At 41.9% G+C, this 27,085-nt stretch overlaps 3 protein-coding genes across 4 annotated transcripts; 2 read left to right on the top strand and 1 right to left on the bottom strand.

The window, feature by feature from the left end:
• Nucleotides 1-603: 603 nt before the first annotated feature.
• Nucleotides 604-10,173, top strand: LOC104149333 (arylamine N-acetyltransferase, liver isozyme). Of its 2 annotated transcripts, XM_068956150.1 has the most exons (4): nt 604-894; nt 1,327-1,457; nt 4,241-8,143; nt 10,086-10,173. In XM_068956150.1, exons 1-3 carry the CDS (start codon nt 860-862, stop codon nt 5,131-5,133), a joined length of 1,059 nt encoding a protein of 352 aa, XP_068812251.1. In that variant the 5' UTR covers nt 604-859; the 3' UTR covers nt 5,134-8,143; nt 10,086-10,173. The 2 variants fall into 2 exon arrangements, with proteins under 2 accessions (XP_068812251.1, XP_009681213.1); XM_009682918.2 differs by lacking the exon at nt 604-894 and having other exon boundaries at nt 1,424-2,368.
• Nucleotides 10,174-10,797: 624 nt separating this feature from the next.
• Nucleotides 10,798-16,373, top strand: LOC104149334 (arylamine N-acetyltransferase, pineal gland isozyme NAT-10). The gene has a single exon (XM_009682919.2). It carries the CDS (start codon nt 10,805-10,807, stop codon nt 11,675-11,677), a length of 873 nt encoding a protein of 290 aa, XP_009681214.1. The 5' UTR covers nt 10,798-10,804; the 3' UTR covers nt 11,678-16,373.
• A 1,000-nt stretch (nt 16,374-17,373) lies between these two features.
• On the bottom strand, nt 17,374-25,539 carry MPHOSPH6 (M-phase phosphoprotein 6). The gene is made up of 5 exons (XM_068956152.1): nt 25,391-25,539; nt 21,563-21,675; nt 19,861-19,951; nt 18,804-18,901; nt 17,374-18,304 (listed from the first exon to the last, which is right to left on the bottom strand). Exons 1-5 carry the CDS (start codon nt 25,439-25,441, stop codon nt 18,163-18,165), a joined length of 495 nt encoding a protein of 164 aa, XP_068812253.1. The 5' UTR covers nt 25,442-25,539; the 3' UTR covers nt 17,374-18,162.
• Nucleotides 25,540-27,085: the final 1,546 nt, after the last annotated feature.

Raw genomic sequence — 27,085 nt, 5'->3', positions numbered from 1 at the left:
GCTAACAGTGACCCTGTAGCAGATTGCAGAGGAAATGGGGGCTCCTTATAGTGTCACCAGCAGCTTTCAACTCCGATGGGCAGCGGGAATTGTCCCAGGATCCCGCGCGTAGTGGAAAGGTTTGAAAGCTGCGCTCTCCTCCGGCACTTAAACGGCCCCCACGGTACGGGAATAGCTGCACAAACCCTGTCGCACTTCTCCTGACAGCAGCCTTGCAGCCAGGGCAGGGCATCAGGAACAGCGGCCAGAAACCTCGGCCAGGCCTTGGAAAGACGTGGGCAGGAGGGCGTCCCGTGGGGGCTGGTGAGGCTGCGAGGCTGCAGGTAGCTCACGGGTAGCTGGTAATGTCTATGGCCCAGACATTCAACATGTGAAAGGGAAATAATAATTTAAAAAAAGGCCTTTCTTTCAGCTGACTCATCCCCTTGAGCCCCTGCCTCAGCCGCTCTTCTCCCTGCTCCGCAGCCCAGCGCGGCGCTGCTGGTGTGAGCTCCTGCTCAGTGCACCCAGCGAGGCAGATTTCATCAGATTGTATCGCTGAGCAATCGCATGAAGCTCACAGTTGGGAGGGGGGAAAAAAAAGAGTCCCTCAATCTCAGATTTCACTGGTTTGCTTTTTTTTTTTTAACGTGAACTCAGGAGGCAAGCTCTTAAAGGCACCGCAGGCTCAGGGAGCGCAGCAGCTGCCTGGGAGCAGCACCCTCGCTGAGGACAGACAAGGCTTGAGCCCGAGGGGACTTGGGCAGCTAAGTGCCTTGTGAAATCTGGCCTTGCTGCTTTGGGGCTTTGGTATCAGCTGCAAGGAACGACTCAGGGCTGGTGCTTAATTCACCAGCTGCCACCCACTGCTAGTAGATCCATGACTTCTTTGGCTGGAATGAGCAGCTCTCAGCTGTAAGTAGCTTCCTGCAGGGCTCCTGGCCACACAAAAGTCAACGACACCAACTGCATCATTAAAAGTTGCACTGTTGTTTTGCTGCTTCGTGGGAGCAAGAAGCAAGTTGCCCTCAGAAATAGTTAACCTGAGGGCAGGGCTAGACCCACTTTCAGAAGTTGCTCGCGCTCCCCGTACTGTATTTCTCCCTTGTCTTCCTGGAGGGCTTTGGTTCTCCGTCAGTAGCACGGGAGGTTTAAGCCTACTCAATATTGTAAGCTCTTTGGGGAACGGCTTGTCTTCCAGCTCTTTTTACGGCATCTAACACGATGAATTGCATGACTGTTTTTTTTCCATGCATGCTGCCATTATGAATAAAATAATAAAGCCATCACAACAGAAAATATTACAAAAGAAGAAACTAACTCCCTCTTCTCCTGGTTCTGCTGGAGGCTAATGTCACTTGTGCCAGGCAGTAAAAGGGATCCTGGGGCTTTAAGAGCAGAGTTGCCAGTGCAAACGCTCCTGGGAACTTCGGAGCAATCCGACACAGAAAGCCTGACGCTCACTCACGGGCTTAGAGGTAAGTCCCCAAGGGTCCGATTTTTAACTTCATCTTGTGGACACGGGTCAGGCAGTTTGGAAAAGCCTGTCGTGTTTGTCTGCATTGCCCGGGCTTAGCCCAGGATGCGTGTTAGCAAAGGAGAAATTACAACCCCCCAGGGTCAACAACACGAATTGCAGCGCAAGGACGTTGTCTAGGTACAAAGAGCAAGTGCCCGAGACTTAAACTACCCTGTTTATGCTGAGCCAGATTGCATGAAAAATCCAGCTCCTCACATGCAATGTAGCTTAAAAATCAAACAAATTGTATAGGCATGTGCAAGGGAAGCCTACCTTGGAAGTCTCTCATGAATTCTAGCAGCGAGAAACCATTTCTACTATTCATTCTAATTATGAAAAGATACAGCTATCCCCAGCGACATCTGCAGACAGGCAGAACTAATGTCTGAATCTTGCTACCCACCAAGCTGATGCTATGAATGTGCATGAATGCCGAATGAAACTCGGCTGCTGTGGGAGCAAAAATCAACACGACTGAGATCTGAATTGGGGCTCGGACATTTGGCAGCCCAGCTCTGGCATGCAAACCATCCTGCATGGGAGGGCTTGCACGCTGTCGTAGGTCTACCATCGCTAACGCGAGAGGAACAACTGCGCAGAGCAGCCCAAACTGTGATGAGAACAAAAGCTGCCTCCAGGAAACTGAGAGAGCAAACACTGTGGTTTGCACAATTGCTATCTGCCTATGGTCACTAAAGCCGGTGATTTTACACTGCGGATTTATCATACTTAACCTCCTTTAAGTATTAATTAAGATCAGCCATTTGGTCAGCCACCATGAGACCGTTTCTACTATGAAGATTTTAAATTGATGAAGCCAGGCGGAAGGGCAACAAGGGAAACTGAGGCACAGACTGTGACTTTCCCCAAGTAAGTTTTCCTGAAGCCTCGCTCCGTGCCCCACGTCGCAGCCCGACCCTGCGTGGGCTCCTGGCGCAGCACCCTAGGACTTGATGGCTTGGAAGCCCACCAGGCTAACAGAGCTGATGAGGCCCTTCCTGGGCACAGAGGTTTAGCTTGGCGCCGTCACGGTGAAGTGACGTTTCCATCTGCTTATGCAGAATGGCTAAAAATGGGACGGGGAAGGAAACGGCGGAAGGGCAGCAGAGCGCCGCAGGGTGCAGGCGTGCGCGTGCGCCCGTCCGCTTGGGGAGGGAGGAAGGGCTTCCCGCAAGCAGCGTTACCAAGGAGACCCTGCCCGAAACGAGTGCCCTTCTCCTGAAAAGAGATGGGGAAAAAAACCACAAAATGCAGTGTGAAAGCCACATTGCTGTACTTTCCTGTAGTCCCTTTGGCTCTTTGGAAGTGAAAATGTTTATTTCTTATTCCCTTAGTGGGACAGTCCTCTATTTTATCACCTTTTCCTGTGTTTTTTGCGTCACACAGTCTGAATCCTGATCCTAGTGCCAAAACAGAATCAGTACAGTGAGGCCAAGTGAGTTACTCCGCTGACATTGAATTTGGGGTGAAAGTCTAAAGATCAGGTCAGCTGAGGTGCGCACCTGCCAGGGCAGCAGTTTCCACCCAGCTATTGGAGGTGGGGTTTCCCAAAGCTCTCGGTACCCGTGCAGCTGCTTGCGCGGCAGTCGAGCTAAACTCCCAGTCATTTTTGCTGGAGCGGCTGGGCCAGTGCCAAGACTACTAGCGGGAAAGTCATTTCTCCCACGTAATCTACATCAAGCGCTTTTTGGAAAAATCCTCCCAGGGAATGTGGGATCAATTTCAAGGAGGAGCAAGAAATCCTCAGACCTTTCAGAAATGAATACAGTCCTTAGCAGATTGTGAGTGGTTCTAGACAAAATCCTTGCATGGAAAAATGCCAAATTAAATCTAAATTAAGGGCAAAACAAATCCTTGAAGATGCCAGATAAGTCAGTGGATTAGAAATGTTATTGGGAGCCTTTTGCATCTTTGCCACACAGTCAGTGGCGATGAGGGTTGCTTTCTGCTAATGAAGAGGAGGAGATCAGGGACATGAAGACACAAAATATGTCCAATTTGAGCTCAAACCTTTGGTTTGTAAAAGACAAAACAGAAAGCCACTAAATATGCCTTGAATATATTCTTAATAATTATCAATTCCTCTGACCTGTGAATTAGAAAAATTAATAATCCTTCCTTTCTCATCAACAGCCAAGGTCAAAGCTCTGCCTGAACTCAACAGGGAAACTAAAGAGATTAAGAAAATAACAATCTACTTCACATGAGAGCTTGTCTAAAACGGTGACACCCTGAGAAGTTAATCCCCGTTAGCTAAAGCTGTGAATGTAAAACCTTCTAGTTACATTACTTGTGCAATAAGCAAAGAATTGCTTACCTGCTACTGTAAGAGGAAACAAAAATTGCTGTGACTTTTATTCCAGTATAGTCCAACAGCTTGTCCGCAGACCTGTTGTTTGTTAGTTTTACAATTTTTTTGTCACCTGTCATCACACCAAAGATTCTGCTGTGCCGAGTGCTGTAGATGCCTACAACACAGATAGTTACTTGCGTTGAAGAAATTTTCTGAGAGATAAGGCATTATTCTCACCTGCTCCTATCCTGACCTCTCTTTTTTAAGAAATACAGATGATATTGGCAGCTGCAGACTATTTTCATCTCCTATCAAGGGCAGAGGTTTCTTCCAAATACTAGGCCAAAAGCATAGGGTAGCTTTGCAGGCTTGTTAACCAGTGCTGCAGATGTAGGAGTGAATCCCTTGAAAGCCATCCAACAGTAACCAGCTCTTTTTTCTGCTCACAGGCAAAATGAACATTCAAGAATATTTCTCAAGGATTTCTTATGATGGGTCCCGTAAGGATGCAAACTTGGAAACCTTAACAGTCATCTTCCAGCACCATGTCCAGGCGATTCCTTTTGAAAACCTCAGCATGCACTGTGGGGAGAGCATTGACCTGGATTTAGAATCTATTTACAATAAGATTGTGAGAAAGAAACGTGGTGGATGGTGCCTGGAAAACAACTACCTTTTATTTTGGGCTTTGCGAGGAATGGGGTATGATGTCTCTATTCTCGGAGGCAATAGTTATGATCCAGCAGAGAAAGCATACACCCCTGACATAAATCATATCCTCCTGAAGGTGGTGATCAATGGCAGTTCCTATATCGTAGACAGTGGTTTTGGTGGTACCTATCAAACATGGCAGCCAATGATGCTGATTTCGGGGAAGGATCAACCTCAGATTCCTGGCATCTTTCGCTTCACGGAAGACAATGGTATCTGGTACTTTGAGAAAATAAAAAGGAAGCATTACATTCCAGAGCAAAGTGTCCCTTTGGCTGATACTCCAGAAACAGGGGAAATCAGAAAAATATATTCATTCACTCTTGAGCCACGACATATAAATGACTTCCAGGAACTAAATGCATACCTACAGACATCTCCGGATACCTTATTTCAGAAAAAGTCAATCTGCACTCTCCAGACCGCTCAAGGGGTTCGTGCCTTAGTTGGATGGACCTTCACTGAGATGAAGTACAACTACATGGAGGACATGGACCTGGTGGAGATCACAACTCTTACAGATGAAGAGATTGAGAAAACACTGAAAGATAAATTCAATATAACCTTAGAGAACAAACTCCTACCAGTAAATGTTCGTGGCTTACCACCTAATTTAGTGGATATGATCTAATTCTAACACTGTACAAGATGAGTCTTTAAATACTCAATATAAAAATTTCTAAAATTAACAATAATAACATGTTAGGCTGATTCTAAAGTTGAGCTGTTCAGATGAACACAAGGCTTGGTAAATTTAAGTTTATCAGTAATTATTTGCCTATATTCATTTCAAATTTTTTCTTAAACTTCTCCTTCTGTACAAACCGAGACACCTTTAATTTGCTTGTATGGAAATTACCTTTTGTCTCCATTAAATTTTGTTCCGCCTCTCTGGCTTTCATTTTATTTCTAATATATTTTTGTGGCAAAGGAGACCAATATGATAAGGAAGGAGAAACTGTATTACCGTTTTACCCAAAAGACCTCTAATGTTTTTTGGTGTGATTTCCCATCTCCTCCTCATCACAGTTTTATGAATTATTCACTTTCTTTAACAGTCTGAAATAGAGAATTGAGATGATTTTGGCCTTCAAAGAATACATAATAAATGAGAGGTTAAGCCTTTCTTAAAACAAGCCACTCTGTAGGTGCTGATTAGGTAATGTTGCAAACAAGTTGAAAGACTTGAGTTCTATTACCTTACCTCAAACTAGTGAGCTAGTTATGCACAGGCACTTATTAAAAAAATGCTCTCTAATTTTAAGCGTCCAATTTTATGTTTTTTTCTGTTTCTAAACAAAGCCAACAAGAGCTGAGGCTCTGCTTCTGCTATTATTCAACATCTGAGAAAGATAAACTACAAGACCAAATAGCTGTCAACCGGATTTACTTCCCTCTAGTGTGCATGCTTAGTTTGAAGTGTTTGCTCTAATAGGCTTAGTCTGGTCTTTGATAGCAAGAGCCAGTCCTAAACCCGGGTTAACACATCATTCACTTTGGGATGCAGACCCAATGCCTTTTTGGCACCTAATATGTTCTGTCTTGCTGGAATATAGCCACATGAGTCTAGGAAGAACTTGAGCGCAGAGTTGAATCCCTCATGGTATCTCTCAGTACCAGGTTGCATACAACTGAATTTAGAGGTTGAAATGTAGGAAAGCAATTAAAATGCCTAAACAAGTAGAGCCTTTTTAGATGCCTTAGCATGCCTGATATAACCACACAGAGCTGGCATGTATGACACAGGATCAATGGCAGACCTGTGAAGTGGCATCTTGGGATCAGGCAGAATAGCCTTGAATATCTAAGATGCCCCTAGACACCTAGAATATGAAGGAAACCTAGATAATTTTAGTGGACTAGACACAATTTCTAGATTGCTAACATTAGAGCCCCCTTCAATGTCAGGCTTCTATTTTGAATCTTGTGATTGTGAAAAGTCTAGCAATAACCAGAATATTCCATATACTGTCCCTTCAGCCTTGCAGGAAAGAGATCTTTTGCACTGACTGCTCCAGATCCCAAGGGCTCTTTTATGTTATACTATAAGTTCATGCATTGTCTCACTTATCATCCCATATAACCTCAGGTACACTTCAACATCACTGCTTTCCAGATTTATCTTTCTTTTGTGTGTCTGGTTTGAATTAATTTTCCAAGTTGACTGTCATTTTGTTATTCTCGGCCCATATTTTCTTTTTCTAGGCCCTTCTATTATTTATCTGTCCTCATCGCTGTTGGCATAGCCTGCAATTTAGCATCATCTGTGAATTTCATTAGCATGCTTGTTTTACAATAATATATCGTTTATGTGGATTTTAAAGAAGACAACGCCTTAAACTGAGCCCTGTGGCACCCCAATAGTTAGCTCATTCAGCTCAATATGCTCCTGTTTAACACTATCTATTATTTGTGGTCCATCTGCCAATTTTCAGTCCAAGCCAATTTGAACTCATTTGAATATCAACTCGTGTTGATAGTAAGATTTCATCACACATTGTATTGAATGGTATACCAAAACCCGGATGATACTCTCTTTCCCTTCTTAATTGCTTTTGTAACTCTTCCACCAAAAATAATCAACGTTCGTACTGCATCGCTTTCACTTCACAAATTCAGACTGCTAATAGGTCTATAATCTTCTTGTCTGTTTTATGCCAATTCAGGATCAAGCCTTATATGTAACTATATATAGCTTGGGATCTGGCTGCAGGTTAATAGTAAGATCTCCCCGGAACTCATTGAAATGCTGAGACTGAATACATCGATCTTCGTGGGGGAGCAGCGTTTTGTTACAAGAGCTCTCTCTAGGGGTCCCAGCTACTTCACACATGGTGCAACTCAGATGTTGCAAGCCAGAAAGGCTCACTGTGCTAGACGTTTATTTTGTGCATCTCTTGGAGGCTTAAACCTTTGTAGTTTCAGCATCAAATTACAGTAAAACATACTGAGAGGGAAAAGTGGGAAAAAAATGGCAGACTCCTGAAAAAAGGGTAATGCATGGTAAGGTTATAGAGGAAGCCTTTCAAAACCAATTAGCGTAGGAGCTTTACCACCTTCAGTGCTGGAACGGAGTGAAGCCAACGCATACTATTTGAAAATGTTATGTACTTGAAGACCAGAAACACACATCCAAATCATTTCCCCCATATGATATAGAAAAATTATGTGAAGAAAGAAGAGTCACTCTGTGCATCTGCACAAACATAGCCTGCAATGCCTAGGCAACACGTGGCACCCACAAAGAGAAGACCAACCTCCACTACAAAGTGCTGGTCTCCAAATAACATTAATCATAAAAATTACTGAGCCATTTGTGAATATCTGCTGAAATTATTTTACAGGGAAAACCAGTGCAATCTAGTCTTAACCAGCAGAAGACCTACATAAACATTGCCTAATAGAGAAGAAGCAAAGTTTAATTTGCTCATGGATCAGTGAAGTCCAAAAAATGTGCATGCAGCTTGAGTGGACTCTGCCCTTTCTTGTAGTTTAAGATGCAGGCGTGCAGGACAGGAAGACAGACTTAAAGAGGAAAACAGCCCTTGCAATTTGTGTCTCCTCCTGGCTTTACTGACTGCTACCCCTGTAATAAACAATCCAGCAGCTGAATACAGAAATAAATAAGGCTATTTTAAGAGGTAAGTTTCCTTTATTTAAAAAAAAACAAACACAAAATGGTTTCTTTATGATGGTAAAGGTCATGGGGAATAAATCTGAGCAAAATTCCCTTTAGGAAAAGATATTATAAAAATGTGGGGGGATAGAACTAAAATACTGCCTGCTAAATATGGGCTCTTAAAGAGAGCAAGGCAATAACAATGCAATTTCAATTCTTCTTTCTGCTCTTCAGTAGCACTGCACTTGACTAGCAGAGAGAGAGCTGCATTTGTTTAGAAATACTAGTGGATGTAAATTTAGAACTACAGCTTGTTCTCAGAAGTTTTTTTAAATATCTTTATTTAAAAGTATTGCAAGCACAAAGAAAGCAAATAGAGAAAAAAACCCACCCCACTCAATAATCAATAAATTTTGCTTTCTTGGAATAAATTACAGTCCTTTAAAAACAACTTAAAATGAAACTAATATACTGTGTTTTGCCTACCCCAGAAAGCCCATGCACTAACTGTATTAGGAAAAAAAGATACATATTTTAATAGCAGAATTACTGATTGCGTGCACAGTCATGGTAAGGAGGTGCCGGTAGTAAATATTTTTGCATTAGCATCTTTATTTGTTCATTTAGACATAGGCCTTGCAAGTTCTGCTGCTGCTGCTTTTCTCTATATAAATCACAGTCACACTTGTGGGATTATCTTTTCAGTATCTAGCTTTTCATCTGATCTGTTCACCATTCAAAAGAACGGTAGCTTTCATCTCCTAGCAGTTAATATCCAACACTGATCAATCATATTATGGAGCTGCAGAGAGAAATCACAAAAAATATAAAATCAAGAACCAATTTTATGCTGGTATGATCAGTCCTCCCTATTTAGCATTCAGAACGTGACAAGGGTTGGACAGAATTGTGTAGGACTGGATACAATTAGACCCTGCAAACCAAAAGAAAAAGAAGAAAAAAAAGAAAAATAAAGCTATTTTGAACAGGTTTTGACAGGTTCTGTCTTATCCAACTCACCAAAGTTGGGCGGCATTAGGGACAAAAGGTTTTAATTTTGGCCAATCTTTTGCTTATACCAAAAAAATCTTTTTAGTCTCCATGAAATGCTGGAAGTTTATTTTCTACTTAACAAATATTACCTTGGAATATTCTCCAATACACTTAAATATCACTGAAGACTATACTCTTTTCTGTAGAAGATAATATACTGTTTTTGATGGACTCTTCACTTACTTTGGACAGCTGCTTCTATAGCATGCATATGCACATCACAAATCTGTCATTGAAAATCATCTATAGAAAGCCTAGCTTGCGGTAAACATTCAGGGGTTCACTGCTGAGTTTATTTGAACACAATAGACTTCCTGGGTTGCTAACACCAAGTGTCTAAACCTCACCTTACTGTATGCACAAAAGATTTCCAAGCAGCTTTCTGAGTTGTCAAGAAGTTAAATATTTGCAGTAACTCTGAACCGCTGAAATGGTTAGTGCTTTCTTTGCAAAGGTTCAAGCATTCACAACATTTTGTGTCAAGCTCCGTATCCTAGCAGGCAATCTACAGTAAACATTTACAAACAGGATCTATTTGGAGACCTACAGATAGATCATCCAGCTTGTAACGACGGCCAGCAGACTGCGATGGGCCACTGAGAAAGCGAGGTGACTGCGCATGACTTCCCATGGCATCGGAAGGCAGAAAAATAAGTTGAACGTTTCTCAGGCAGCAATCTGGCTCATGAACAGTCTTCCTGATAAGAGATAGGCGTTGCTAGAGGCAGGATAAGACCATAAAGGCACTGAACTAGGCTGCAGTAGTTCTCAGAGCCTCCTCTGGAAGGAATAAATGAAGTTTTATGAAAGACCAGGATTAGAGAGCTGTAAACCATCCACTGTCCACCTTCAGTGCACCCTGGGAGATCCTGGGCCCCACTGGGAACAGAGATATGCTTTTTGTCTTTTAGGTTACTCACCCCTATGCAGAATCATTATGCCAACACCAAAATGAGTTTGTGCAACACTCAGAGCAGACAAGGGACTCAGTGGTCTGCGACTCTTGAAAAGGTCAGAGGTTTTCCTCAGTTATAATTATCTGAATAAAACTTGACACTTTACAAAATGTGCAGGGAGTATCATTTTCTTCTTTTTGTAAGTGAAGAATCACAGACATGTAGAGAATGAACCATTCATTTATGATCACATAGATGAGTGGCAGACTCATGAAAGGAACATGTGAATCCCGGCTCAAATTATTCTCCCTCCAACTGCTAGACAACACTGCTTCCTGCACTGCTATGCCTTTTATTGAAAAGTGGATTTAGACTTTTTCATTAAAGCTTCTGAGCATTCCCTAGCGTGATCTTATATTTCTTCTTAAGCCTGCTGTTACAATGCAAATACAGCAAATCCCTGTTACGCAGACCTTGCATATCAAGCTGCAGTTGCATCAACTGTTTGCCATAGGGATGACTCTAATGCAAAAAGCAAACCTTCACATGCACTACTCTTCTTTGCTCTTAGAACTGTTTGATATGAATATTTGTTGCTTTTAAAAACTGCTCTGATGAGGTCCAGTAAGTTAAAGCATCTCTGCTGGTAATAGCCTGGGCAGTTCCTCACAGCATCATAAATCATTGATGTAAAGAAACAAAATCAAAAAACATTTCTTTGCTTTACAGGAAACATGAACCTTGAAGAGTATTTTGTGAGAACTGGTTATAACGGTTCCCTTGAAAAACAAGATTTGGAAACCTTAACTGATATATTCCAGCACCACATCCGTGCTGTTCCATTTGAAAATCTCAGCATTCACTGCGAGGAGAAAATTACTTTGGAGCTGGATCATATTTATAACAAAATCGTGAGGAAGAAGCGTGGCGGCTGGTGCATGGAGAACAACCAGCTCTTAGGCTGGGTCCTGAAACGCCTAGGGTATGATGCCAGTTTTCTGGGAGCATATGTATTCAATCCACATCAAAACACATACGCCACCCTCATGACCCACCTCCTCGTAAAGGTAGTTATTGATAGCAAGGCCTATATCGTCGATGGAGGCTTTGGTGTGTCCTATCAGATGTGGCAACCAATGGAGCTTGTGTCTGGGAAAGACCAGCCACAGGCTCCTGGTGTCTTTCGCTTCACAGAAAAAAATGCCATCTGGTACCTGGAGAAAATGAGACGGAAACAATATATCCCCAATCAAAATTTCTCTAGTTCTGACCTTCTAGAAAAAAAAGAGTGTCGGAAAGTGTATATGTTCAGTCTTGAGCCACGGACAATGGAAGATTTCCGTTTCCAGTGCACATACCTTCAGACATCTCCCGACTCCCTGTTCACAAAGAAGTCTATCTGCACCCTCCAGACCACTGATGGCTTTCGAGCCTTAATTGGATGGACACTCACCGAGACTACATACAATTACAAGGAAAATATGGATCTGGTGGAATTCATAACTCTTGAGGATGAAGAGGTGGAAAAGACACTGAAAGAGAAATTCAACGTAACTCTAGAGAGAAAGCTTGTTCCGATTAATGTCAAAGGATTTTACACAATTTAGACTACTGGAAAAACCTATGCTAGGGCTACACATTTACAGCATCTTCCACGGTCTGCCCAATCGCTACTGCAGGATTACAGGATTCCTTTGCAGACAATTGAAGGAAAAATACATTAATATCAGATTAAAGTAAATGTCACGTTCAGGAGAAGGAAAAATCAGGGATATCATACTTTTCTGGCAGGCAGACAGAATTATTTGCTGTGAAATGACTGAAGTTCAATTTTTGGCAGAAATGTAGAGACTGATTCGAATCTGGTCATAAACTTAGGTAAGAAATATGTCTGGGGAATTTTGGAGTGCCTAGAGCACATAAAATAGAAGTAAGGATTATTAATTTTGATATGCTGCCAACACATTTTTATGGTTATTATGAGAAAAAACTCATCTATAAGCATTTAGACAACTATGTGCAGATTTAAAACTTCACTTTTCACAATATCTAACCACTCACAGCTCATCTCATTTCCCTGTCTTTAAAATGGGTGCAACAATACTGTCACCTTTGAAAGGCACAATTCAGAAGGCACAATTCTTTCACCATCAACCTCAAACAAAACGTAGTGCAAAAAGATTATTATCATGTGCCTACCCAAAGTAATTTTTGGTACATATGTATTTTTCCTAAGATGCAAATTGCATCTATTGCAGTGTTAATTGTGACTGATAGGTTCTAAGGATATACCTGCAAGTTTTGCTTCTCTTACAAAAAAAAAAATCATCCTATTCTGGGGTGAATTAGAATACAATGCTTAAATGTGAGTCTCAACTGGCAGCTTTACCTCCATCCAAATGGGGTGGAAATTTCATATTTTTACTGTTGCAAGTTATTGCATGTACACTGCAAGTTATTATATGTATAACAAAGGTAGAATAATGACACTAACCCCACTATACCCTTAATTGCTACACTGCCATCTCTTTTGTGTATAGCAAATTTGTAATTCCATATGGCTACCCCAAATGAATACCCTGTAGCACAGAAGCTTTAGGGTCACAAATTAGTTTCTTATCTTTATCAAAGTGGAGAAAAAAAAAAAAAAAGCAAGGAGCCAACCAAATCTAAAGGAACCTTTTTCTTTTCAATTATTTCACAATCACAGTTCCCCATCTTAAAGAAATTGTTGTTCGTCATCCCCTGCCATGCTTCTCTGCAAAAAGCTCAAGCAAGCACACCACTGAGAAAGGGGAAATATTCTCAATGTGCGGAAAAAAAATAGCAAAAACACTGAAAAAACTCTTTCCTTTTTTTCCATCTATGAAAACCCTAAGTATGGTTAAAATGCTGATTTCTCCCAATGGTAAATGTATCCTTTTTGTTCAGAGACATGATTTGATCATAAATTTCACGAATGCTGTAAGTGAATATTTGAAAATAAAAAAAGTAAAAATATTAAGAATTACTGTAAACACAGACCCTCTCCCCGCCCCCCCCATAACCACATGATCCTGGTACACTTGGTTTGCTAAGTAAATCAGGGCTTTGCAGTCAAGCCGTCTGATCTGCTGAGCAGTCCTGCTCACCATGAAATTCTTGAACTGAACAGGCCAATATCATGCACGTTTGATAAAAACGTTGGCAATGCTAAATCCCTACAGGTTACTGGACCAACAGCTCATAGGCTGCCGAAGGAGACGGCTGCCGAAGAAGAGTCCCCATAGTTCTCGTCTCCGCCGGGCTCAGCGGTCAGCACGCCGACAGTCCCGAGCCGGCCGCGCTGCCGGCTAGCAATGGCCGGCTGACAGCGTGGCAAGGAAGGGAGGCTGCTGCGGTGGCAGCTGGCTGCCACGGCTGTGCGCATGCATGTGCTGGAACACGAGAACTGAGTGCAAAGTGGGAGGCAATGCGGGGCACAAAGAAAGAGCTTACTGAGGTGAGAACTGAGTTTTTCCATCAGTGGAACTAAGGACCTTTTTTTGTATTTGTGTTATTACTATCTTCTATTAAGGCCCCATTAAAGATTTTTACCCCTTTCTAAACGATTGGTCGAAATGAGGCGTTCCCCAATACCCTGAGGAACGGTTAAGAGGTCAAAAACACTCATGTGTCTACTTTAGCTGGCAGAAATTCCAGAAATTCCCATCTGCGTTCCCTCAGGTCACCAAACCTCTCTGCTCTATGCGTTGTTTTGTGGTGCGACTGCCTCTTGCCTTGAGGCCAGCCATTAACAGACCAGTTATTCTGCCTTCATACTTCCCAGGAGATGTTTCTGCTGCTGCTTCCAGCTAATCATCACTCTTCCCTATCTGCTGGGGCTGTGGTGTTGAGGACTTCTTGGGCAGAGGTCTATGGACTCACACTGGCACTTCTATCCACGATTGCGAAGATACCGGATACCAGGATACCACCTTCTGGTATTCAGCTCTTACTGAAGATCTATAGGGTTGAAGATGATTCAAGCTTCAACTCTCCCTCTAACTCAAATCTTTCCTAAGCACTCTCTGAAAGTGATTTTTTTTTTCCTCTAGACGTGACAAATATAACCAGGTCCTCGCTGTGCAGCATCATATCTGAGGAGGGATTGTCAACACACACAGCTTAGGAACAGTTTCACAGTTTAGCTAAAGCCCCCAACAGCTGATGAAAGCAAGAGTTGTTAAGGTAGGAATGCCAAGCCCAAAAGGTCTCAAAGGTTTGAGATGAGAATGGTTTAAAAACAAACACACACACACAGGCATCACACTGTGGTTGCATTAGCAAGGCATTACTGTATAAAACATGCTCTCCTAGACAAAGAGAAACAAGCACTTCCTTGAAGAATCACCTCTCAGAGAAGCTTGCATGCAGATTCACAACTTAAACAACTGCAAGGTAGTGTTTTTGACATCTTTCACCAGTAATGTACTTGAAAGTTTTATTAACAATCTCTCTACAAGAAAAGTTTAATGAGATCCTAAACTATTGTGCAGTTTTAGCTGCAGACTGCTGTTCAAATGGAGTAGAATAAACACTTTGAAACCCGACCATGACTTTTAAAATTCCAAATGCAATTTAAAAGCCTGGTATTCTAATTAGCAGAGAGAGGAGACAATTTCCTTTTAAATCTGAATTCTGGATTAAATCGCATTAGTTTTAATAAGAAGTTGATGCTCAGATCCCATTAACGGCTTTGCATAATCCCAGCCTAACTGCCCATTACGCACACACACAGAGGCAATGCCCAATAGAAAATGAGAGCCATCAGTGACTATTAAATTGTATAATGAGTATCTTACTAGGAAACAGCCACAGATGACAGAAGAAACACGGTTCAAACTCCATGGCACCACTGAACACCTCCCCCCTGCCGGCCGCCAAAGCAAAGCAAAATTATAAGCATTATAATGCATTACTAAAGGGAGGATACAGGATAGCTCGTTTCCGTTGGGCCCTGCTCCTGTGGTTTTTAAGATCTAAAACTACAAAGGATAGAAGCGTCAAGAAAAATCAGCAAGAAAGATGTTCAATACTTGCACATTCCCAACATCAGCAGTTACAACAGCAATAAACACTTTGAGCCTGTCAAAGGGAGGAACAAAATTTCACATGACAACAGACATGCTTAACTGTAACACTGCGAACTGTCTGTGAGCACAGACTACAGCACGCACCTTTCTTTGTTCAGTCTAACAGGTACAGTAGTGTAATAGACACAAACACTTCTGGTGTCTGATATCTCTTTAAGCAATAAATTTTGGAGGTAGCTATTTTCTTCAGCAAAAATGCTTACTACTTAGTCCAATTCACTTCTATTCTCAAGGAAGTGATACTTTTGAATTAGAAACATGGCTTATGCAGCGTTTAAAATTCTACAGCTTAGGAAGTTGTCCATGAAAATGGCATTTGAGATTACATCAGAGCCAAGAAAGCTTGAGTTAAAGCTTACATTATAAATATTTCACTGCTACACTTACATCTCTCTTGTAGCCTAGTCAGAATTCAGATTTTATATGGCAGAATGTTTCTGCCTTGCTACCTTGAATGTTTCTTCTAGGAAACCAGAGCCTGACTTGAAGTAAATACATACATATATATGAGTGTGTGTGTGTGTATGTACATGGTTGGAGATACAGATGGGTATTTCGGAAGATCCTGTCACATACTTAAGTACCTGCTTGTAACTTCAGGCACTTAGATACCTTAAAAAAAAAAAAAAATCACATAGAACAGATTTTTAGTTTTGCCTTGCTCACAGCAATGCACTTTGAATGATGCTTTTAAAACTGCATTTTACAGACTCCATGAGCGAAGAGAGACTGTGTTAAAAATCAGTAGGTGGTCTTACAGTAGCATTCAGATAGCTCACCTATCAGCTGATCAGAACTCAAACAGCAGAGCACGCATATTTGCGGACAATAAATCAACATCTATCATTTCCTTATAGTTGGTGTTGGGCATGGTTAGGAAACAGAACCACCACCCTTTCCCCCCAAATTCCTAGGACGACAGACCAAGGATTTTCTAGGAAGACACTGAGTTTGCTAAGCACATGCACTGACCCACGTACCATGCCATACATATTCTAAGACAGCCATTCCCCAGGAAATTAAATTAAATTAGGGACCAATGCATGGCAGAACACAATTAAACTGCACCGAGTTACCCCACGTTAGACTGAACAGAACTCTGCAAAGCAAGAGTTCTCTGTGTAGAGCCTCTACAAAGAAGGACTTCACACAGAGTTTGTTTTAACCACAAGTAATTATCAAAATTACTCCAAAAGCTCCTTTACATGATGTTAGTGGAACGGTGCCAAATTCACTGTCTTTCAGGGAAGTGCAATTGCAGTGACATCTCGTGGTTGTTTGCAGTTCACGAAAACACACTTCCCCCCCACAACTATCTAGCGCAACTATTCAGAAATTCTCTCTAGTGAAAAAATGTACTCACATATATCATTTTTCCAAGTAATAAGCATGAAAGAATAATGGGATATATTCTGAGTTTTTCTTGTGATGACCAACAATAAATCATTTCTTCGCTCTGGTCACATCTTCCATAGAAGAAAAATGCCTTGCAATCATTAACTTCTTTTCAGCTGGTGATAATATATGGTGAAGTTTTAAGTAATTGAACCAGTAGCATTTAATTAGCTCTGAAAAACTACTTCAGATCATGAATCACAGGTTTTCCACCTGTATGACGCTCCCTTACTAGGTTAGAAGTATATTTCTCTTTCCACACATGATCCATCTTGAATATCTAATTAGGTGCTTTTGATATATGGATTATAGCTCATATATCATACATGCAAACCGCAGACACACAACCTTTCTTTATATAATTAATTGAGTTTCATGTCTTGCTTCACTGAGTCGCCTCTTGTGTCCATGATGGAATGGCTGCTACCTGCTTCAGGTCAGAAAATTCTTCTTTCTCCAGAGAGTCAGCATTAAGGATGAATAATTCAGATATCTAGCTGGGGAAATGAAATAATAGAAAGAAATATTTCTTGTTGAAGAGTTGGATACAGTGAACTGCTACAATTTGAGATGAGACCCACTGACGTTTTTCAATCTGCCCAGTGCTGACTGACCAAAGGCCATGTTTCTGTCCTAACATTGCTTCACATGGCTTCATTGCATGCTAAACAAAAAGAGCCAGCACAGCCAACTAATATTTGGGGACATCTGTGGCAAGCACAAGATAGGATCATTTCTTATATTTGATTGTATTAAGCACCATTTTTTACATTAAATTAGCTAAACGATGATGATTAACCACAAAGATTCAGTTTTTATTCAGCTTTCAAACATGTTTCTGAAGCAGTTATTATGCTTCTATGACAAGACCTAGATAATTACAAGATTGGAATTTTTTTGGCTGGAAAAGAGACAAGATTAGCAAACTTCTTTTGGAAGACGGAAATTAAGACTCACAAGCTGCTCAAGTGTCAAACTGTAAACCTCGCCCAATATTTGGCTTGCTCTAGGAAAAAAAGTTTTGCTACAAAACCCTCTATTTTTAAATAAGCTTTATAAAAAATAAAATTCAACAAAAGGGATTTTATCTCTCTCTCCCTTTTTTTTAACCTAAAAATAAGCTGAGAAAAGAAACAGGTACCTGCTATTTTTTCCCTTTTAATGAGTGCAAAAGTTTTCATTGCGTAACAAAAAAGCAGTGAAAGTTGAATTGCTTTACTGGATTGGATAAAGCCCACCTTTGCTCCACACACTTCTTTCAGATATTATCATAAAATGTAAATACTGTTGCTCTCAGTTGCACAGGACACTCATCCTACTCATGCACAACATTAAAAATGGCCAATGGGCTTAACGCCCGATACTCACTAAAAGCTGCTCAGAGAGGAAAGGATGTATGACATCCATTATAAGCACATCCACTTTGAAAAATACTTGTCATGTGGACAGCAGAAATTTCAATGAGAACAGACTCATATTTACAAATCTATCCTTTACATTACATAGCAAAAAACCCAATCTCCAGTTCATGGTACTGTATTTGGTAGATAACATTTCTATTAGCTCTGGCTGTACAGTTCACATTAATCCTGGGGTTTTAAGAACGTTTTCTTAGCTTTGCTAGGTCTTGTGTTACTATTCTCATCTTCATCTTCATCCTGGAGTACACGCTGGTCTCTCTTTTTCAAGAATTTCTTCCCTATTGTTCCCACTAATGTTTCATATCTGAGAAGAAAATAAGAAATTTGACAGCTCTTAGTAGAAACCACAGAAAACCTCAATGCAACAAATCAGAACTCTAATCAACAGGTTAACTAGTGTAAAAAAAAGAAAAAAAATCTCCAAGACAGACAGACAAACAAAACTTGTCAGTGAAGCCTTTTTCACACCAAAGGGTAAGAAGCAAGAGCACTATGCACATACTAGATTATCATCTGTCCTGACAGTTTTGGTCTGTTACCAGTCTGGAGCCCTGATGGAATTAGCATGGAATACATGGGTATCCAAGGACAGAAAACAGCTACAAGATTTTTTAACTCCCAAAAGCGATGGGGATTCCACTGAACACACACCAGAATTCTCGCAAAAATCAGTTCTGTGAGGTATCAAAGCCATGGACTTGTTTCTCTGTTTTGTTTTTGGAGGTTCCCCCCCCCCCCCAACACAATGCAGTAAAATATCATCTTGCTGGCTAATACTGACTATGTCGTAAAATACAATTTACCTTCTGGCCATTTCTTCATCTGACACATCAGCCTCCATTTTAACATCCACTTCAGTTTCTTCTTTCTTGGACTTAGAGTTCATTTGTACCATTAACTTCTGAAAAGGAAGTACGAAATAGCTTGAATATGTAATTCTGACACAATGTCAACTATATTGATATTCACTGGTAAGAGAAACTAATAAAAGACAGAATCAATTTTAACACTGTTTTTCCTCATTTGCTGTATAGTACTCCGGCTAGAGCACAGTGTTACAAGGACCCTTGTAGAAAAGGCAATGTGCCTCCTCCTTCCTCAGTTGAGCTTAGAGTTTGGCTTGGGGAAAGAGGCAACACAGGCAAAGTTTTTAGTGAATTGTACTATTCAAATAACCTGGCAGTTGACTTTACAGCAAACTACTAGTAAAAAGAAAAAAGGAAGTCAGGAAGCAGCAATATGCACCAGAAGAATTTCCCAGTAAACCACCTTGTACAATCCTTTTCATACCTCTTACGCTTTGTACCTCATAGTCTTGCCTCAGTTTAGGGGCAACACCTTTATTTCTTTTTTACTGTACTGCCAGCAGCAGGAATCAGGCCAGAAAGAAATTAAAGACTTTCCTGCCCAGAAGAATTTAAACTTTGAAACTTCAAGCCCTCACTTACACAAGTAAGCACTGAATAAACACGGCTGAATGCTTGTAGGATCGGGCTCTATATTAAATGGCAGGAGGTAAAAAAAAAAAAAAAAAAAAAAAAAAAAAAGCGAGCTCAGTCCATTGTTCTAATGAAACAGCATGTGGGACATTTTCCTCACCTCAGGGAAGGAAAGCCTGCAGGAGTCATGCAATTACTGGCCATCAACACAAGAAGATGAAAAGCTTCTATTTACCAGATGTTGCACTGATCATCAACATTTTCGTATGAATCACAGTTTTCCCAGGTTGAAGTACATGGGAGAATTTACAGAAGATGCTGCGAGTGCCAAACAGCAGGCAGCGTGAACATTAAAATCCCCATCCCCAAGGGTTTCCATTCTAATGTGGGACCATCTCAAAACAAAACATTTAAACAGTACCTCAATTTCCGGATTGAATCCTTTAAAGGACATTCTGCCATAAAGTAGATCCTCACATGGCATAAAGCTGCTCTCTTCTATTATAAAGCTCCTGCATGAAACCCCAAACCCACCATTTGTCAAACAGTGCGCTTTAATATAATCCAATTAAACAAATGCAAAAAGCATTTGCTGTCTTCCCCCACACAAATAAACAAAACCGCGGTGTATTTTATACCATCAACTACTGTCGGAAGCTTAATTGGTCTGATAAATCTTTCGGCACAAGTAGCTTGGAGAGCAAAGGAATACTTTTTGCCAGTATAGCTGTGCCAGTTCCACAAGCAAAATTAACTCTCCTGACAAAAAGCACTCTCTGCTGGTATGAGTCCACCTACATTAATGCTTTTGCCAGAATAAAAATACCACATAAATATCAATCTCCAGGTGGCATTACTACAGCAAAAGCTTCTAATTAATTTTTCATTGTGATGTTAGACCTGGCATTAGTGGAGTCTGTCAGGATTTAAAACACTGTGTAATTCTCTGTTCAGCTGAGACAGGTTTCCCCTTTTCCCCCCTCCCTTTTTTCTTCTTTTAATGAGCATGGAGCAAGGAAAGAAGCATGACCCTGAGGCATTCATAATACATGCATTAGATAAAAGTACTTCCTTGAATCGTTCCATCCCTCTTGTCCTCTCACACATGTGCATCCCTCCCTCAACTTCTTCATCTCCCACGTAAAACAAACTCCTGAAAGCATAGAAGGATAAGGCTGAAGAGATCACCGAGTTCATTCTCCTGCCTCAAGGCAGGATCAGCTAAATACCTGCCATGAACAGCAGAGGTCTGTCAAACCTGTCCTCAAAAGACTTCCAGTGATGAAGACTCCACAGTCTCCCTAGGCAATCTATTCCAGCACTTCATTAGCCTTACTGTTAGAAAAATTTCCCCAAAATCCTCCTTGAACCTTCCTTACTGCAAGTGAAGCTCAGTTAACCTTTTTGTCATATCCACCACAGTAATGGAAAAGTTTATCAAAACCTTATTCAACTATAGTTAATTCCCCAAATTCCAGCTGTTTGAAAAGTGTGTATGTGTATAAATATATATATACACACACACTCCCTCAATGGAATTTTTGTCCAAAAATCTAGACAAATCAGGACAAAAATCTAGATATTTTTAAAATGGTTCAGTTACTATTTACAGCACCATTCTAAATAGCAGGAGTGGACACTGGCTTCCTTATTAGCTAAGGTTTTCTTTATTTTTTGTTTTGCCCATTCTCTCTCCTATTTCAAAAACAGGATTTGAAGTGATCTAGACTCTAGAAGATGGAGCCCCCTGAATAGACCCAATCATGTGACTGCAGCTCAACTTGCTAACACAAGGCTTCAAACTTCTTTTTATCAAATGAAGCATAAAAGAGCACTGAATTGGACCCTAAAAGAAACTAATTACATTCATCTAGAAGAAACTGTGAGTGAAAGAAAACAAAGCACACAAGAAATGAAACCAGGTCAAACTCTGGACTAGGCAACCTTGAGAATGTCCTTTAAAATACAAAGCTGAAATAATGACAGGCCAATATTTTTGTTTGTGTTGACTGGGTATTAAAAAAAAAAAAAGCTATTAGCCTCCTGATACTTCTGTAGAAAAAAAAAATTCTATTACCACTCCACAACAATGCAATGATGATTATCAAAGTGAATAAGCTTACTCCTTCTCCTTAAGATCTGGTAAATCGAGATACCAATGTTCTTCGCTAATTATCTTCTTTTCTTCCTCTTCTAGTTGTTTTTTAGTTTGTGAATCCAAGCCTCTCTGCATGAACTAAAAGGAAAGACACACAAATATAGAGCTACAGTTTTTTCTACATCACATTCATTCCTGAGTATGTTCTAAACATCCAATAGTTACATGACAACAATTATCCATTAAATAACATTTAATGGTTGATATAAAAAGTAAATGCTTTCTGTGTTTTCTTTCTGGGTTTGGTCCAAATTAGGGCAATAGAGTGCAAAAATACATAGCCGCTGATCTACCGCTCTCTATTCAGAGTTAACAGTCAGCCACATCTACACTTGGAGACAAAGGAACAGACAGGCCCTGGTGAGTTTTGATGGATCCGAATCGTTGTATCCCACAACCCCTCAACTTTGCTAAGATTCTTCTCATGTTTCAGCAGAGGCTGGAGAAAATTTAATAATATAAATATTACCATCCGTACAAATGGCATTGGAGTTCTGAGCCGGGGCTCAGCCATACTAGGCTGGCGACTTTTTGAAACGCCTATACTTTCAATCATCTTCCTCTTGTTTTCCAAAACTTCAGCTTTTACTTTACACACACATTTTCCTTTATAACCCAGAAGGCTAAAAACATGCCTTTATAAGTGAAAAGAGTAACTAAGGCTATGAAAAGAAGTAGTCCTCTGCATCCAGCTGTGTAAAAGGAAGCTGCTACCCAATCCAACTTCTCATCAATAACCCACCAATCTACCCATAAAGCGGTATGCTTTAGCACTTGCTAATTCACATCAGGGAAAGTCTGCCGAGTTAGTTGAGTTTATAAGAGAAATAGTTTAAGGTAAGACAGCTCCTAATCTAAGGACACTCCTCAGAATCGCTCCTTCGGCTATCACCTTCGGCAGAGGGTGGGAACAGGCGGATAGAAGCTGTAACCTCCTTCACAGCTGGGAGTAGGAGAGGGCATCTCTCACAGCCCATGACAGACTGCTGAGAGAGCAAACCTACACATCTGAGATACGTGAAACACCCCTTCTATTTCCATTTGCATCAGCTCAAGTGCCTGAGCTGACTGCCAATTTAAGCATCAACAATGTTAACCCATTTCACCAAACACGCTAGAGAAAGGAGAACTCTTCACAGCTTTACAGTAATAACCCTTATATTCTCACATCCCTAGGAGCTGGGACCTCCCTTTGAGTCTACAGAAAGCCTTTGAATAACCTTATCTGTCTGGGCTACACATTTATAGCAACACAATTCCCAGCAAGAGGCTAGTCTATCAGTAAATTTTATACACATACCTGTACAAAAATTGCTATGTGGCCATCAAAGCATACCTGTATAACGGCATGTGCACCGCTGCACAGGAATCTCATATCAACTAATTCTACCCCTCTCATTTAAAGCAGCACCACTCCTGTGTTTAGATAAGCCTGCAGGCTGACTGTTAACAAGCCAGTGGGGCACATCTGTACCTTGAGTGGTAGCAGAGGCTCTGACATACTTTTGGTCCCAGCTAGAATAGCCTTGGCTTGGGGGTAAGGCCCAGGAAGGCATCCCTAAACGCCTCTCACACACAGCTCCCGTGTCACTGAGCTTATTAAAAAAAGAAAAAATATATACCCCCCCCCCTTTCAGACTTTACAAAATGCCCACAGCAACATGAAACAAAAAATCCTGAAGTAAAAGCCAATACAGTGCCAGTGTCTCCTTTCCCATTTATATTTCTATTTGCATCCACGTGTACAAGTTAATGAAAGAAAAATTGATTTTTGTTTTCTGAGTCGGCCCAAAACATGTCAAAGCTTTCCAATTAAAATTGCAGTATCTACTTGAGGAAAATATGGGAATCTATCATGTGGAAAACCATACCGCTCATGGAAATTGGTTAGCCAGTCAGAAGTCTCAACAGGAGAAATTTTGTTACACGCACCCAATTAAATAATCATTTTACACTACATTTTAAAGATTATGTTCCTACAGATTACCACAGGGAATAACTAGATAAAAAAATGTGATCATATTTATCTACAATGTAAACACGCATGAATGAATTAAAAGATACCAATTGTGGTAGACACAGAACACGCAAGTCATTAGCTGAGTGTTTCCTGGATCAGTTTACCCGAATAATGGAACCTGGATCAAACGGTGCAAGAATCAGAAGCGTGAGCCACGCTGTGACACCACGAGGCAAGTCGTGGAGTCCGGCAATTAATGCAAGGGGCTTCAACAGCACTGCCACTGACCACACCACCTTCTGGGCCCAGTTCACTGGGAACCTGCCCTTAGAATGGTGACAATACCTGCAGAGGCAACTCTTACACGATTAATTAAAATACTGGTAAACAAGGAGATCTGTAGAAGGAAAATGCTAAATAAAAATGGGTTATGTATGGCCTTTGCAAAGCCTATTCATCTCTTCAAAGCGGACCTACTGCTCATACTAAACCAGCAATTGTCATGGCGCTGCACTCGCATGCCTGTTCTCCACAGCCTTTCAAGAGAGGCATCTGAAAACTGGCTGCCAAAATCTCCCGAGGCTTAATAAACTGGCAAAACCAGTAGCAGGAATTTCACTTAAAAAGAAAGTATCAAATGCAATCCAGGCAAAAGGAGTCCTCCTCTGCCACGCGCTGCTGGCTAACTAAGTGCATCATCTACTCGCTTTGAAAAATAAGGAACGTTATGTCTGGTTCCCTCTGCGCACCAATTTTAGTCTTTCGCTAGCAGAATCTGTTAATATTCCACCATCCCTCTGTAGCAGAGTCCATTTTACATGGAAGATAAACTCCTTTCCGCTGGCATCTTGCGAAAAATGGGAACTATGCTCTCAAATATACATGTGGGGAAAAAAAACACGCTTAGGTAAAACACCACAATCAAGAAGCCACAAGGGCTCAGCCACTTACAAATGTTTAATGAACTTAAAAAAAAAACAAAAAAACCCCAATTAATAGCAACTTGTACTGGTTGTTTTCCAGAAAAAGAGGGCCATCAATCACAGCGGGATGCACTCTGCTGAATTAGGGGCTGCGTTACACGATGTGAACCAGAAGCCACGGGCCGGCAAGCGGAGACTCGCTTCACATCAGCCTTGACACGAGGGTCACAACTCCAAGGGTAACGGGTAGCTCACTATTTTATTTTACTGATGGCCTTGGCGTTCATGGGTTGGCAGAAGGGAAGGGAAAGGTGGTTAAAACCCCACGTTCAATGCAAACTGACCGAAAAAAAAAAAAAAACCAGAACACACACACACACACACACACACAACCAAGCACAGAAGTATCAAGGGTAAAAGCTCCCTGAAATAAGGCAAGCAGTATTAACATAATAGAAAGGGAAGGGAAGAAGTCTAATCGTTTTTATTCACGACAAACGACCTGCTCGCAGAGAAACCGGAGGGCGAGAAGAGACGCTCCAGCGTTTTTCGGGGCTGCCCTCTTGCCGGAGGCAGATCTCCGCTGCCATCGGGAAGCTCCTCTCCTGCCCCAACCCCCCGAGCCCTCTCACCAGGGTTTCAAACACACGGGGGGCTGCGGGGGGGGGGGGGGCAGCATGGCCGGAGGGGATCTTTTTTAAAAATTTTGGGGGGATTTTTTTTTTTGGGGGGGGGGGGTGGAAATACACAAAGCGGGGGCAGCCCGGCCTAGCGGCAGCCGCTGATCCCTCCGGCCGCGGAGGGCGGCCCCGGCTCCGGTCCCGACCGGCTCTCAGCCGCCGCCGCCGGGGCCCAGCGCAACCCCCGCGCCCACCCGCCCCGTCCCCTCCGAGGGCCGCCGCCGCCTCACCTTCATGCGCAGCAGGTTCTTGGACAGCTTGGCCTTCACCTCGCCCGCCATGGCGGCCGCCGGGCCCGCGCCGCCAGCAGGCCGCGGCCGATCCCCGCCCTCGCCTAGCGCCGCCGCCGCCCTCGCAGGGGGGGAGGAGGAGGAGGAGGAGGAGGAGGAGGGCGGCGCCGCGGCTCCTCCCGCTCGGGGGCGGCTCCGGCGGCCTGGGGAACCGCCGCCCTGCTCTTGCTGAGGGGGCCGGCCGGAGCCTGAGCCCCTCTGCTTTTACTTAATAATCCCGAGGAAATAAGGTTGCTGCGTGGGTTGGGGGGGGGGGAGCGAGAGGCGAACGGGGCGGGAAGGGGCAGCGCCCCGCGGGCAGATGGCCGCAGCTGGGACTTGACCCTCCTTCCCGACGGCCTGCGAGGGGCTGGGGCCGCCTTCCCTAACCGCGCTCGACGCCCCGCGTACCCGGCCAACGGCCCGCTCCTGGGAAGGCCCCGTCTTCCCCAGCTGGTGCGAAAATAAGATTAAATAAAAGCGTCCTGGATCCTGGATTTCTTATTAGCGCTGCGTAGTGTAGAGTTTTGTCCATAATTTTCTGGTGTTTATAGGAAGGAAGGAGGGAGATTTTATATAAAGTTTGCTCATATTGGCGTTGAGAGACTGCGTGACCTGTTTAGGTTTCGTTTTTTAAAAGTAAGCGCTTTTACTTGAGGAAAAAAAAAAAAAGGCAAAATAGTCATGTGATTAAAACTGGGAAGCAACTGAATTGAGTTGTTATAAAAAACTTCAAATGATTGATTCATCCTGAATCACGATTTTGGAATCCGAGCTTGGCAGTTCTCCCTTTAGGCTACCAGGCTGGGCTCTGGACGCTCACGAAGAAATCCTTACGCCAAATTTCCTTTGGCATAATTTCAGTTGACTCCCAATTTTCGGGTGACTTCCAAAACACAAGCAGGTACCACAATTTCCATATACCTTCTGATAAATCAGGTTCCCGAGGCCTCTCTGGATGCTCAGTACATATAAACCAGGCAATAAACTAAGAAGAGTGAGGGTACACCGTGCAAAAGTGTAACGAACTGGGGTGCACAAAAAAACGAACTAGGAAAAAAAAATGCCATACATCCAAAATGTAGGTCAAAGTGAGCTTGAAGAACATATGTAAAGATTTATATTCTAATAGAGTTCACAAAAATGTATAACGAAGGGCAAAACCTGCCTGCGGTGGGAAAGGAGAAGGAAGAATTATCAAAATCCAGGCATCTTTATTACACAGTTAAGCTCCATAGGTTAAAATGATTGAAACACAGAGCCACAATCACTTTTAGGACAGTGATAAAACTGCATTTAAGTAAGTAATTCTCATATAGGTGGAGCACCCTCATTTCCAGGTCTGAAAATGAATTGAAAGTGCTTAAGTGTTTCTGAAATTCAAAGCCCCAGCAAGGAAGTCTCTTTGTGAGCGTGGCCCATAACTCCCACTTCATTTAGCCCCATCAGGTTTATACCTTCTTTTTTCACTTTCTCTTTAACATTCATCAGCTCTTTCCAACAAAAGAAAGCTGGGCAGTTGTTCTGAGTTTTACAAATACAAATATGCATCGAAGAATGAGTATATTTGTCTTTGTGAAAGACCGGAATAAACCAATATGGGAGAGCTATTAATTAATATAATGGCATAGTACATCCATTATCTTGCTATTTTGG

The sequence above is a fragment of the Struthio camelus genome, chromosome 10 (assembly GCF_040807025.1).
Source record: "Struthio camelus isolate bStrCam1 chromosome 10, bStrCam1.hap1, whole genome shotgun sequence".
In the NCBI taxonomy this organism is placed as follows: Eukaryota; Metazoa; Chordata; class Aves; order Struthioniformes; family Struthionidae; genus Struthio; species Struthio camelus.
The sequence above is the reverse complement of the archived record's forward strand: the minus strand, read 5'-3'. Positions and strand labels throughout refer to the sequence as shown.

Coding starts and splice junctions, on each gene's coding strand:
- MPHOSPH6 (XM_068956152.1), bottom strand. CDS start 25,441: ATGGCGGGCGAGGTGAAGGCCAAGCTGTCCAAGAACCTGCTGCGCATG. Junction 21,676..25,390: donor AGAACCTGCTGCGCATGAAG/GTGAGGCGGCGG, acceptor CTTTCCTTTTAG/TTCATGCAGAGAGGCTTGGA. Junction 18,305..18,803: donor GATGAAGAAATGGCCAGAAG/GTAAATTGTATT, acceptor TTTTCTTCTCAG/ATATGAAACATTAGTGGGAA.
- LOC104149334 (XM_009682919.2), top strand. CDS start 10,805: ATGAACCTTGAAGAGTATTTTGTGAGAACTGGTTATAACGGTTCCCTT.
- LOC104149333 (XM_068956150.1), top strand. CDS start 860: ATGACTTCTTTGGCTGGAATGAGCAGCTCTCAGCT. Junction 895..1,326: donor GGAATGAGCAGCTCTCAGCT/GTAAGTAGCTTC, acceptor GTTCTGCTGGAG/GCTAATGTCACTTGTGCCAG. Junction 1,458..4,240: donor GCTCACTCACGGGCTTAGAG/GTAAGTCCCCAA, acceptor TTCTGCTCACAG/GCAAAATGAACATTCAAGAA.